The sequence below is a fragment of the Eurypyga helias genome, unplaced genomic scaffold (genome assembly GCF_000690775.1).
Source record: "Eurypyga helias isolate BGI_N326 unplaced genomic scaffold, ASM69077v1 scaffold26126, whole genome shotgun sequence".
Lineage (NCBI taxonomy): Eukaryota > Metazoa > Chordata > Aves > Eurypygiformes > Eurypygidae > Eurypyga > Eurypyga helias.
In genome coordinates this window covers 236-14,281 of record NW_010256362.1, presented here as the reverse complement: position 1 = coordinate 14,281, position 14,046 = coordinate 236, and the positions used below count along the sequence as shown (strand labels likewise).

Sequence of the window (14,046 nt, the reverse complement as noted above, 5' to 3'; positions counted from 1 at the left end):
AGCTGCAAACAGGTCACCCTAGGAAATTCTTTGCTCGGGGGTCTTTGGGAACCAGTCAAGTTTCATATTGTTGAAAACCAGCAAAAAGTGACGCGATGATGTAAATGAATACAGGAAAACAAGAAGATGCCCTTAAAAGTGTAACAATTATTAGTTTTATTGTCCAGTAAAATATTCACATAATAATCAGAATGGAATGGTACAGATGAATTCAGACTGGTTTTTAGTTAATTTGCACATAAACTTTTTTAAAATCTAAAAATTTTATCAGAGTTTACAGATTTTAGTAGAAATTTTGATTCTTACAAAGCAAGTATTGCTTTACTATTGTCATTATTCCAGTCAATAATATGACTAATAACTTTTCATGTTGAACAAGTGTCTGACATTGACATCTTCAATAAATCAGCCCTCTGCAGATCAATCCAAGAAGAAAATATTATTAAACTGTGTTGCACAAAGTTTCTTCACTTCTTCTGTTTAAAAAAAAAAAAGAAAAAAGTTCAGTGTGATATTTTACCGGAACCTCTGCAAGAAAAACCCTGGGAATCATCAAGGAGAATATAATTAAATTCAGACACAAATCTTCTAGGAGTTTCTAATGTAGAAATACACTTTACTTTCTCTTACTGGAGACAGAATAAAATTGAGTCTGGTGTTTCATGCTGTCTGAAAGACGAGTTGTATTCTGAGTGGCTGACACACGAATGGCCCAGCAGCCACCTCAAACCACCATTTATCTTGTCAAACTCTTAGACTGCAACAGCAGAAAACTAAACTTCACACTTCCTTGCATCACTGTAACCCTTTTTCAGGGGCAGGAGGGATTAGTGTAGTCTGTTAGAGTAAATCAAGACAGCAAAACTTTTGCTTTGTGCTGTCTGGCAGACACCACCTTGGGGGAAGCAGTACTTCCGAGGTATCGGACACAGAAACACTCATTTACTATTTCTGTATGGCAGGTTTGATCCTGAAAGACAATTAGAAATCATTGTGTAAGTCATGCAACTCCCTCCTCTTTAGGCTGCTAAGCTTTGGTCTCGGAAAAGTAGTTCTTTCACATCATCCAAGTGAGCATGTTGCCTCCCATTAAAACAGAGCACCCGAAAATTGCTACAAGTAAGACTCAGACCGCTGCTTCTCCTAAAGACTACTGTAAAGCTTAGTCAGTCAGTCACTCTCAAAACAGCATTAGAAACAAGACAACACTGGAAGGAGGATCACTGACAGGATAGACGTTATACAGCAGCAACCTACCTGGTCTTATAGATCAATCCCTCTCTAGATTTCTTGTGAGATGGGTTTTATTACTTCTCCAGGGACATACATTTTAGTAGTAACTGTATTTAAAGGTAATAAAAAACAATCCTTACCATTAACTTCAATCAGATTTGCATTTTTTTGATTCAAAATAACATACAGTTCTCGCTGGTCAGACTTTTTCCCAACTACCCAGTAATCACTCATTGCCTTCACAATAATTTCCTCATCTTCATCAACTCTGAAAGAAGTTTTAGAAAGTAAAGACGGTGGCAGCACGTTCATCTTCAAAAATTTTACGACATTAAGCTGTCCTAATGATTACAAGTAAGTTGCTGTGGTGGTGCGGTATCCAAGAGAGACTACCACTGCTAGCTTAGACGTGCTTTTCAGCAGCTCAGGCTGAGGCTTCCTAAGTGGCTGCTTGGGACAATGACATCCTCAGAGGAGTAAGTCTTTAACTTGTCCATCAGCCAGACATTCCTGTGCTCTGCAGAACACAGCTGTTAAGGACACACAGGGACCAAACGATGAAAGTTGGAGATGGTATGGTGATACCAGGCTTTCACATACCTAGTTGTTGGACCTAGAACTCAGCCATGCTCAACGACGAGTTATCTTACATGAAGTTGTCACTAACCTGGTACTTCCACAGTATGATTAAACATTCTTTTTTCATTTGTAGAAAAAAGAAAACCTTGTCCTTAAGCAGAGTGGGAAAATTGCTAGTCACTAATTATAGCCAGACCACAATCATTCAGCATTTTCATACTCTATTAAGTACTTTTTATAGTGACAGGTATCCTACTTCAAGGTGGGAGAGACCCTATTGCCAAGAGGCCAGTTACCTTCTCTGTCAGCAGTACCGGTGAGGTTTGCACTTCATCTATTGTCTCATCCCCAAAGGAGCCAGCTGTTCCAGAGGAAGGTGTAATACAGGCAGAAGCAGCTTTCCCTGTCCGTTATACTACTTATCCAAAGGTTACACAGACTTACGTGCAAAAGCACTGGCTTCACATCCCTTCTAAATTTGTTGTGGCTACTCTGAAGCATCAAATAGATCAGATATTCCCTTGGATAGAGGCCCTGGCCCTTCTTTCAATTATTTTTTTTAAAAGGACAATAGAAGTAATCACCATCGCCTGAGATATTTAAAAGACATGTAGATGAGGCACTTAGGGACATGCTTTAGTGGTGGATTGGGCATCATCAGGTTAACAGTTGGACTTGATGATCTTAATGGTCTTTTCCAACCTAAAAGATTCTATTTTAGGTGTTGTTTAGACAGGCTACTTTTAAACCAACACCAAATACCAAACATGACCCGTGTTACACCATTTATCACAGAGCTACGAGTAGCCACCCGTGAAGAAGACGTGAAAGCTTCACTCGTTTGAAAAAGTCTCCTTGACAGGGGTTACAGACTGTTTAATAGTTAAGCGTTACCTGGAGAAGTCACTGTTGATGTCACCGAGAATCTTCATGAGGTCAGGGTGAACAGATGCAAGTGATACACTGGGTGTTTTCCTCATGTGAATGGTGCTTTTCTCTGCCAGGTTCATGTGATTGAAATAGATAAACTTAAACTGAGGCTCCTTCTCAGCCCTGGAAAGGTGAAACAAAGCCTGTGACTTGCGAGCACAGACCTGTTCTGTAAGCACAGCTTCACAGAGACAGGCAGCTAGCCAGAGCAAAGCTGACTCAGACATCCTCAAGTTCCCTGCCCCTTGAAGAGACCAAGAACGTTAAGACCTGAGGCATGATCAAACTTCATTTTAACACTTAAAAAGAAAAGAAAAAACAGAAGCCTGCAAACCCAGCAGTTTTTCCCCTTCTGCTGTTTAGGCTGCTAGCAAAGAGACACAGGGGAGCGTAAAGGCCTTGTCCCACTTCCAGCAGTAGTTTGTATTTTTCTGGTGAGCTGGTTTTTCTGCCCCCGTTTTGTTTCCTTGTTCCCCTAGGCCAGGCTAATCTGGTTTGAGTGGATGCTAGATCTTTGATTAATAAATAATCTTCCACTCACATCTCTCTTACTTGTTACAATCAAAAGAAAGAACTCTTTGCCCCACCAGCTGCGTGTGCCAATGGAGACCACTTGCAACCTCCTGCTGTGCAGTCTTCCCCCCTGTACTCTTCTATTAAGTTAATATAAATCTGTCAGAGCTGCACGTTTGGCAGAAGTCACAGCGCATTCGGACTGGCAGAAACTGGCTCTGGCAACTGGTGCTCCAGGCTATGTATTATTTACAGTCGGGGAGATACTGCGACGACACCACTCACCTTCGCAAACAACTGGATACCCCTGCTCTCCGTCACCCCGATGCATTGGCCTCAAGAAACCGTATCATGTTTTCAGGACACCAAGCCATTAAACTTTAAAAGAGTTAAAGCTGCCAAAGCCAGTCCAAGATGACATTAAAAAAAGCCCCAAGTTTAATGATTTAGTAGATTGGCAAAACTTCAAGCACGTCCTATTCTATACCCTGCAGTTCTGCTGGTTGGGCATGCTACCACTGCAGGAGCTCAGCCACACCCCTGTCTTCGGTTTAACTCCCCGTCTGTCCTCCTACGCGACGCTGTGCCTGTTCCCCCAACTGCCTGCCTGAAAATAAACACAATTTTATGGGAAGTCAGCTATAGTTCTATGTGTGTTTTCCAAAGCACTAACATCCTTTTTCATGTGACTTTTTTTTTTGCCCCTCAAGTCCTGCAAAACAGAAAAAATGAGGCAATATTTTCCTCAACTACTATACACGGCAACACTTCAGGAAGCAGTAATTCTGGAAAAAAGTATTCAACTCTAAATCTCGCACTCTAACCATGTAAATACTAAAATCATAATTTCAAACTGTTAAACAAAAGTTGTTCTAGATTTTCCTTTGGGATTTGTAAGACAGTTTATAGCTTGGACAGAGCATCCAACTCCTAGTACTTGTGTCTAAGGCCGCCCTCAGCAGAACTAGTGGTGTCAGTGTCTGTGTGGTGTGAAAACTCCTCTGACATTCTACAAAACAGCCGCCTGGGGAAGCAGAATTCAAAGGAATCGGCACAAGGAAGGATGTGGGCACAAAGACAGTGATAAAGTGACTTTTTTTTTTTAAGCTCAAATGTTCTACTAGCCCAAAGGCCATTTGTGAACATTATGAGATCCTGTTTTCCTCAAGGAAAGCCAGAAGTTATCAGCTGCAGTTACGATTTTGCAGGAACTGCTGCTTCTCTACTTTCTACTTCAGCATGGGGGGCAGTGACAGAAGACTGCTGCTGCAGGTGGCATTGCTGCCGTCTTGTACGTCTCCACAGGCACAGTAATCTGTAGAACCCATCATCTCCACGGGTCAGCCAGTTTCAGTTCAGACATGAAAGAAGCAAAACCTACAAGTTCTACCTCTGGTATCTGAATAATCTGCTGACAGCTGGGGGATGAGGAGGCAGAATCTGATGGATAATAGGGAAGTTTACCTTAATAAGTGACTAGTATTTTCTGCAATGATCATGTATATAGAGGAAAAAGTTTTCAGCAGCCACACAAACATCCATTACTGAATTAGTAACAGGTATGTTGTTACTTCAGGGAGACCTAAATATGCAACAACAGGCACCTGATAAATGCTTAAGATGCAGAAAGGTAGATAAACATCACTGAAAGTACAGTTAACTCGATGCTTCCAACATTTGGGCTCACATTACCATTATTTAAGCAGTTCATTAAACCTACTTTTTACCCAAGTAACGAGGGACTGCAACAGGAACAGAAATGTGGTACAAACCCTGATATTCTCTTGTTGATGTTGTACTGCTCACATATATCTGATGCTAACACGGTGAGCTGAGGCCCAACAATGCTGTCCAGCTTACGGCAGAACTCCAGCGTAGGCGGAATTGAAGCTAGGTGGCAGGTGGAGAAAAAGGGAGATGAGATTCTCTTCCCGCAGTTGAAGGTACAGTTTCTGTAGCTGTTTTCTTTAAACTCCTGGGACAAATCTCTCTCAATTACAACCTTACGGATGATTTCAGAAGTGCGTGGCTAACCGAAGCAATATTTAGGCATTTTATGGTGTAAATTAAGTTACTTACACCAGTGGAACAAAACTTGAAAGACTGATAAAAGCACTGATGAAGAACAGACTCAAATAACAAAGTAAGTATTTTTCAGGAGTCAAACAAGTTGCGTGTAGTATCGTTTTGTACTAACGATGTCTTGCCAAGGAAGCGATGCTGGCAGGTACTTACCATCAATCATAAAGCAGACAGCTGCACTCATGGCCTGGAACAAAACAGTTAAAGCAAAAGAAACCATTTACAACAGGTCACCTCAACTACCTTAAATCAATGACAGTACTTCACTGCGCTCACACACAGGTAAACCCGCTCCGTTAAAAACAAACCGCCGTTTAAAGAACACTTTGCAACCCTGCACAACACAGGCTCCTTACGATTTTCAAATTCCGCCCAGTGAACAGTTTTAAGTTGTAGGGCAAAGACAACTCATTGCTTTGGGGAAGGTACAGGAAAGGGGGGGAAAGAGGATTCAGGCTTTAAAGCTGATTGCTAGAAACACCAGAGTTTTCTGTCCCTTTGCTTTAACCTGGTCATATCAGTGCATCTTCCTACCCAACTCCTAAGTACTTCACATCATTGTCTTCACTCTGCACAGATTCCCGATTCTGTGGAACAATTGCTAAGAAAAATGAAATACCTTATAAACTATTAAATGAAGTTCTTCATAGGTGTCATCAGTGTTAACAAATATTTTGGGGAAGCGGCATTTTGCTTCTGGATCATTAAGATTTATAGGGCCGGTAAGAAACCTAGAAAATAATTCAATAGGTCAGATGCGATGAATTCTTCTATGTCAGCTTTTCCTATTTAACAGAGGTTTTTGAAACTGGCATTTACTTGCTTGTACAAATTTATTTGAATACAGCGAGTTTTCAGCCATCCAGATCGGCGTAGAGGCCTTTCTATATAATCTCAGCACTCTTACACGTTCAGAGTGCTGTTTGCATATGTGCTCCAGAGAGCTACAGACACAGCATCAGCCAGCCAGAGGAACGCCGCGGGAATCAGCTGTGCGGGTCAGCCAGTCAACACCACCACTCTTCCCGCATTCCAGCTGTGACTGTCTTTAAAAACCCTTTTTCTGTTGCTACTGGGAAAGCCCTCTTCCTTCGCCTTCCAGCGGTACTCAGATCAGTTCTGCGCTGAACAGCGGGGTATTGGAAACACCTCCCCCTGGGGCGGACTGTGGGGACGTGTGTGTGTGCCAGTGCCTTGATCCCAAAAGACGACAGTGTATCAGGCAGGGGGAATTACCGTGATTAAAGAAAAATGTCCAAACCAACCCACAGTTATGCAAAATAATGTTCCCAGCTGCCTAAGTACAGAATTCCCCCCTCTGACATCCTGGGTACAGAGCAAAAGTAAACGGGCAAATCCCTAGACTGAATCTACACCTTTGTCTGAAGGGCCCGAGTGAGAAGAAATGATGGGAGCAGTTCCCAAATCCTTCATGCAGTGCATTAAGACGGGGGGAAGAAAAATAAATACACAGTAATGTTGAAGAAGCCTTTTCTCTTTTTTTTTTTTTTCCAGAGAACAAGTTTTACATTGCACCAACTACTGTGTGACCCTCTGAAATGAACTCTGTGTGGAATATGTACTCAAAATACGTGTACTCCTCCCCACAATTTTCCCCTTGAGTGAAGCAGCCACTGAAGCAGATGGTGACAATAAACAAGAGCTACCTTCCATAGTGTTGCAGATTTCCTGGCATTTCAGCACGTATTGGAGAATCTCTTCCCGCTAACTGAAGGGAAAAAGAACACATACAAGAAAAAACCAACTTAGAGGTATTTTCTGTTACTGTTTGTGGACTGTCATCAAATCAAAGCAAACCACTTCCAGAAATTGCCACTCACAAAGACACATACTCTGCGTGTAACATGAAGGAGGTGAAGCTGACGTGTAAGAGATGCTGGTAGAACAGAGCATTCTGATTTTGCATTTACTCATTTTAATACGTAGCTGGTGGAGCTGTTTGATGGGAGAAGGGATGACTTCCTGCACGTGGTCTTACGGCACTCCTTGCTGCATTTAGCCGTGAAGCAGAGGTGACACACGTGCAGGACTGAGCAGGCTCCAGGTATCAACATGCAGTGAACTCCCTACCACCACCCCAGGTTCAGCTTAGCAGCACAATTCCTACTGGAAGACGCACACACTGCTGAGTTCAGTAACACATCTCCGAATCCCTAAACTGAAATTTAAGAGGGGAGGGAAGGGGAGGGGAAGAGAGCTACTCTGCTTCAGTATTTTAGCCCTTATTGGTACTAGATAAACAGAAAGAACCAAACCAAACACAAAAATCAAACCCAAGAACCACCTCCACCCCCGCAAAACACACCTACCATACCTCAGGCTCCATGTGCCTTGGAAACAGAGACGTTGTGAGATATTTGTACAAAATTCTCATGTCATCTTGTTCCAGCCCGCTCCTAGAACATCGGGGAAAAAGGAACACAAGCGATGTTTGTGCTGCAGCTCAGATCACAGGTTTTCCTCTGACCAAAACTCGGGGAAAGCACACACCAAACTAAGGTGGCAGCGTTTCAGTGTCTCAGCAGCTTGAATCCCAGAACATTCATTTTTAGTAAAATCTTAGCTTATTTGGTAGATACAACACAAATCTAAATTAGATGTGAACCAGAAGAGAAATAGAAACAGTATTTAGAGAAAGATCAGGTTCTGTATTCTGAAGTCCCTTCTTCAGTAAAACATGACAAGCACTGCAGCTTTCTGGCTCAGGACCATGTAAGAACAATCCTTTCACCAACCTTCTCCACTGAAAGGCCCTACAGAGGCACCTGTGTATGTGCACAGAGGCTCTGTGCGTTGGATGTGAGAAGGACACTCCTGCAGCTGCTCCTCAGGCCAGCTTGGCAGTAATCATTTGGTACAGGTTAAAGGTTTTAAAGCCAAAGACCAATGCCTGCCTTACGTATCACTCGGTCTACTGTGCAGTTTTCTTATTTTCATACGACTCCCACCGATTCAGAAGCTTTGCTATTATGGCACTGACTTATAGGATGAGAAATTGAAGACACACAACAGAATTACTCAAGTACCTACCAGATGAGCTGGTCATTGTAGAGAAATGCGGTATACTTGACTATGCTCAGGCTTTCTTCCATCCGATTAATAAACGACTGAATTTTCAAGTAGGTCATTTTATCCAGTGGAAAGAAGCTGATTCCACAGAACACATCCAGCAGATCGCAAGACTGCAAATGCAGTGTCTGCAGGTACTAACAGAGTAACAACAGTTGTTTAATTTAGAATTCAGAATATTTCCACTGTGTAGATTTTAATGACAAATTTGAGTCTAATTCCCAGTAATCTACACTAATGATCCAGAAAAAAAACCCCTTCCAGTTCTGCTTGTATGTCATACTCCTTCACATGGGAACAGACTTTTTGGCAGGGTCTGTATTGACAGGACAAGGGGTAATGGTTTTATTTTTCACGAGGGTTGTGAAACACAGGAACAGGTTGCCCAGAGAAGCTGTGGATGCCCCATCCCTGGAATTGTCCAAGGCCAGGCTGGACGAGGCTGGGAGCAACCTGGTCTAGTGGAAGGTGTCCCTGCCCATGGAGGGGGGTTGGAACTGGATGGTCTTTAACATCCCTTCCAACCCAAACCAGGCTGTGATTCTATGTGTGGATATGATTCCAGGCATCAGCCTGCTGTTATTTGATCACAGTGGCAGAGCTCTTAAGGCTAGTTCAAGAGCTTTTGAGACAATAAGAAAGCACAGCCTAACTTACTAATATTTGATTTTAGAACTCCATACAAATATTAGTAGATAAATCCATTAGTTTTCAATATGCAAAGGAAAAGATAACAGAAATTATTTTCTTTCTTGATAGACTGTAACATTTACCAAGGGATTTCAAATGCCCTGTCAAATGCTCTCCAAAAACTGAGTTACCCAATGGCTCCCTCTACAGCTATGTCACATGACAAAAAAACCCCAGGAAGTAAAACACAAGTAGTAGGACAGATCTCTGTCACAGTTTCTAATTTAAGTCTCATTTCCTTTCAAAATTTCAGCCAGTCTCAGCCTGCCAGCAACACGTAACCCATGCATTCGACAGGGTTGGAACAAAACAACTTGCATGACCAAACTTTTTAAGCATTTCTAATTCCTCAGCAAGAACAGAAATAACTTTTCCTTGGATTTCTTTGTTATACAAATCTATAGGGACTACTGTTTCATCTTGAGTAGGACCTTCAGAGAAAAAGAGTGGTTTAAGTATAAAAATCTATGACTTCCCTTTCTGCCCAGTCTAGACAGAAGTATACACCAGCTAATCGAACACGTACTCCGTGGGCCAACAGCGTTCATTCTAGAGTCTATCATAGTCTTACAGAAAACAAGCAAAAAGCCCCCAAAAGCCCACAAGCAAAGGCTGACCTAAAAACCAAACTGAACTGTACTTTTTGTTTACACTGTCACAACACTCTTATTTCAAAAACCTGGTAAGAGAACAAAACTTTAAACACCAGTCTACAGCGTCTACACTCCATCGTTATCAGAGATCTCGATATTCACATCTCTGCCACGAGAGCTGCGGGCAGCAGTCCGTTTCCTTCCGTGCAAACGAGGAATGCGGGCAGACACAATTGGGTGCCATCTTTCAAAGCCAGCTAGATGCAACTTCTCACACAAGATCTCAAAATTCTGCCAGCCGTGATGCTCAGTCACTTTATGTGAAAAATACCTGAATATTTGATGGATTTCATGCTCAGAAATAGTTTTACTTTCCCTCCTTTCACTGAAACTTTTGCTTTTAAACAATGAAATTAAATTCTGACAGCTAGTTATAGCTAAGGCAGCATTTCCTGAAACCTTCCTACCAATCAGGCGTGGCTGCTAATCCACACAGGGGGGTGAGAAGTTAAAAATTACAACTATCCATTACTTCACGCTACAATGGGACTTTAGGTCTGTGCAAGCGGATTATGGAACCTCTGTCCCTGGATATTTTCAAGGCTCAACCAGCCAAAGCCCTGTGCAGTTTAACTACAAGTCAGCGTAGGGGGCTGAACTAGATGACTTCTCCAGATTCCTTCCAACATGAATGACTGTCCAGCAGGACTCAGAGGCCTGCACAGGCTGTTACCACACCAACCAATTCAAATGTTAAAGCAGAATTTCCAAAGAATGCACATGATTCCATCAGAAAAATTACCCGACAGCTAAACTCTTCCATCAAGCCGTAACCACGCTTGTAGTTCAACTCCATTTATAGAACCTACCACATTACTAGGAAGCAGAAAGTATTTGGAAAATTAGTAACCAGACTTTTTGCATTGCCACTACACTTTTCCACTGCCCATGTTTTATTGTTACACTGCAGCCACTTACAGAAGAATTTTGAATTTTATTTCCAACACAGAATCACGCTGTATGTGCCCGAAAAATAAGATCTTACCCGATGGAAGAATTTCTCTAGTCTTTCCTTTAGAACTTTTACACCTCCATCTTCCATGGCCTTCAGGAATGTGCCATTGAAAAGCTAATGGCAAAAGAAAAACACACCCACCAGTCAGTCAGGCAGTCATTTACAGTAACTACTTACAGCTCAGCCATGAATATAGCCAGATCATTCCTGTTTCTCAACATGTGGACTCCACACAGATCCGGGGTACCTCCTCTTTATCGAGAAAACCCTCTCTCGGATTTGCAGAGTCTGGGTTTATAGGGCAGCAGAGGCAGAATTAGATAGAAAAGGAAACTGAAATCTTAATGGTAGAGAAATTATTTATCTGTGTTGCTTAAGCATCTGACGCCCTTGCTTTGTGAAAGCCAGATTGATGCCCTTTACCCACTACTGTTTCTGCCACAGATGGCCTTTGATTTTGATGGTGTTAGATACTTAGCTCTTCTTTTTACAGTAAGCTAATGGACCAGCACAGGTACTGCAAGAGCATTTTTCTCTTCCGTCGACACCATTACAGCGTCAGGAAGAGAGCAGACTACAGTAATGAGACAAGAATATCAAAGCAACGATGAGCTTGCACATCCAAATGGTACCATAAGGGTCTCCTCCTCTGCCCAGAAGAGGAGCCTCTAGTACTAACCGTACCTTGTACATGCTGTAGCACTGCTGTAGGACCGAACTATAAACCTTGTCCTGCAGAAAACAGAGCAAGACATTAGTATAAGCAGGGGCAGATTCTCAAATATTCTGCCTGAGCTACACATAGCATACGTTTTCAAAGAGCCAGCAGACACACAAATTAAAGAAATCAATCTCTGAAAAGGTAAAGGGCATGTTCAGTCAGCATCTAGAAACTTCTTTGTGCTTATAAAATATTATTGCAATAAAGGGAGTTCCTTCCCCGTTTACATTTCATACCAAAAGCGCCTTGTTAGCTCAGGCACAAGATACCAGTTACAAAGAGTGCCCTTCCCCAAGGCCAGCGGGCAGTGAAACGACCTTATTTCTGCCCGCTTTTCTCTTCATCTAGGTCAAAGGCTAAAAGGAGATGGGACACCACCACAGGTTTTTACTGGGCTAGAATCTTAACCCAGAGAAGAATAAGATTGTTTTATTGTTTGTCGGGCAAAACAGAGTACCTGCAACACCTGTCCTTTTCTTAGAAGGCCAGGAGGAACACAACTAGTGCAGACTGTAACGAACAGAGGCAGCATAAGCAACCAACTCCTTTAATATTACCCCACCCAGCAAAACACCCTTCCCGCACACGGTTCAGCTGGCCTGATGATGCTGCAGGTTGGACAAGGAATCCCGTGACAGTTGTAAGATGGGGGTTTTTACTGGTAAAGATTACTAGCAGCCTTAAAAAAGTTGCAACACATATACTTAAACCTAATAAAAATACATAATTTAAAACCTTCCAAGAACTTTATTAAACAAACAGATCCTAAGAAATACTCGCCTATTCCAAGCTAAAAGTCCCACAGTTGTACTGTTCCAGTGATGTTTACTGGGTGACCTTGAGCCACTACCTGGATAATTCTCTACCTTGCTCCCTTTAAACTTTACTGAAAAGGGCTGTGCCCCTTTTCGATTTATGGAGACAGATTTATATATTAAAAAAAAATCAATTTGGCAGCAGTTCAAGAAGAACCAAACTAAGATATTTCAGGAAGTAGTCAAAATACAGTATAAACCATTAAAATAAAGGAAAAAGTTCAGTGTTACCAGTAATTCTTCTTCCTGATATTCATAGACTGGCTTTCCATCCTTGTGTTTTTCTATTATGGGATTCCGTACAACCTAGAAAGTGGAACGGGCTGGTATTAGACAATGCAGAATGCATTGAGAACATGGTGACATGACATTTTAGAAATATGCATATCACATGCATAAGTACCATGACCATCCAGAAGTTTTCTTCAGGTTCATGGAAAAATTGTCTATTCTTCTGTGTGTGCAGGGATTTTGCAGGTTTTGTTGGACTAAAGGTCCTGGAAAGAAAACACATACGTAGACCCAGATATCTATATACATTCACAAAAAGAAAACATGTGACTGGGGAATTTAAAAGACAATGCTTGTGCTAACACAGCCAGCCAAGCAAACAGAATTCTTACCTTGTGAATTGTACTATAGCTTCACACAGACCCACATTTCTAATTTTTTCATTCTTTTCTACTTCATTTGGGTGATAGAAGAGAATCTTCTTTTCTTCCTAAAATTTGAAAAAAGAACCAAAGCAAAAGCATTTTAACAGAATCGGAGTTAAAGAACACCAAGTTCATGGTTTACTTGGGTTTTTTAGCTTTAATCCTTTCATATCTGAGGCAGAATTTTATCTTGTACCTAAATGGAATTTGGTAATAATAGACAAAAGGGATATTTAAACAGTCATCCCAAGATACCACAAAATGCTTTATAAACTGAAGGCTATTGAAATCATAGGCCCTGGTCACCTCACAGCCAGTTCAACGCCAGATCAAAGCAGGGCTAGCTTCAAAGACAGCCCAGATTGCTCAAAGCTTTGTCCAGTCAAGTTCTGAATATTGCCAAAGATAGAGATTCCAGAACCCTTCTGGGCCCCATTCTGCTGTTTGACCGCTTCACTGTGAAGAATTTTTTTTCCTCCCTTGTCAGAACTTCCCTTGCTGGAACTTCTTCCATTACTATTACTCCTTTCGCTTCAGCGAGAACCTGATCCCACGCTCCGCTCCGTAGCCACCCTTTGGGCAGGTGAAGACAGCCATCAGACCCCCTGTGGCATCACCTCCAGGCTGCACGGATCCGGTTATCTAAGGCTCTCCTGGTACATCACGGCCTGCAGGCCCCGGAGGGACTGCGCCCACCAGCAGCCTCACGAGTGCCAAAGAGAGGGGAAGCCATCCCTTCGCGTGACCTGCTCACGCACACTCACGCAGCCCGGTACGCCCTGTCGCTGCTGCACAGGCTCGCTGCTGATTCCCATAAACCTGCTGTTCGCCAGGCCTCCCGGTCCCGTTCCGCAAAGCTGCTGCCTAACCAGGCAGCCCCTGGCCTGGCACGGGGCGCAGCGGAGCTCATCCCACGCGCAGGGCTTTGCAGTTGCCTTTGTTGAGCTTCACGAGGTTTCCCAGCTCGCCGGGAGTCGCTCTGAGCAGCAGCCCTGCCCTCCGGCACACCAGCAGCTTCCCCCGGTTTGGAGCCACCGAGGGCGCGTTGAGGTGCGCCCAGGCCCATCGCCCTGGTCGGGGACAAGCACACCAGGACGCTGCCCTCGTCAAACACTGAAAACTGAGGATT

The 14,046-nt window shown here is 42.8% G+C and overlaps 1 protein-coding gene across 1 annotated transcript; it reads right to left on the bottom strand.

The window, feature by feature from the left end:
• Positions 1 to 132: 132 nt before the first annotated feature.
• Positions 133 to 12,978, bottom strand: LOC104511154 (vacuolar fusion protein CCZ1 homolog). Its single transcript, XM_010153650.1, has 14 exons — positions 12,885 to 12,978; positions 12,665 to 12,758; positions 12,493 to 12,567; positions 11,410 to 11,457; positions 10,756 to 10,839; positions 8,389 to 8,564; positions 7,673 to 7,754; positions 7,005 to 7,066; positions 5,957 to 6,068; positions 5,491 to 5,524; positions 5,028 to 5,145; positions 2,707 to 2,865; positions 1,374 to 1,501; positions 133 to 476 (listed from the first exon to the last, which is right to left on the bottom strand). The coding sequence occupies exons 2-14, from the start codon at positions 12,671 to 12,673 to the stop codon at positions 421 to 423; spliced, it is 1,143 nt and encodes a 380-aa protein (XP_010151952.1). The 5' UTR covers positions 12,674 to 12,758; positions 12,885 to 12,978; the 3' UTR covers positions 133 to 420.
• Positions 12,979 to 14,046: the final 1,068 nt, after the last annotated feature.

Bases quoted from the DNA above. Each gene is read 5' to 3' on its own strand.
- LOC104511154 (XM_010153650.1), bottom strand. The intron at 11,458-12,492 runs GTAACACTGAAC...TGTTTTCTGCAG, and splicing joins ATCAGGAAGAAGAATTACTG to GACAAGGTTTATAGTTCGGT. The intron at 7,067-7,672 runs GTATGGTAGGTG...TTTTCCCTTCAG, and splicing joins CAAGGCACATGGAGCCTGAG to TTAGCGGGAAGAGATTCTCC.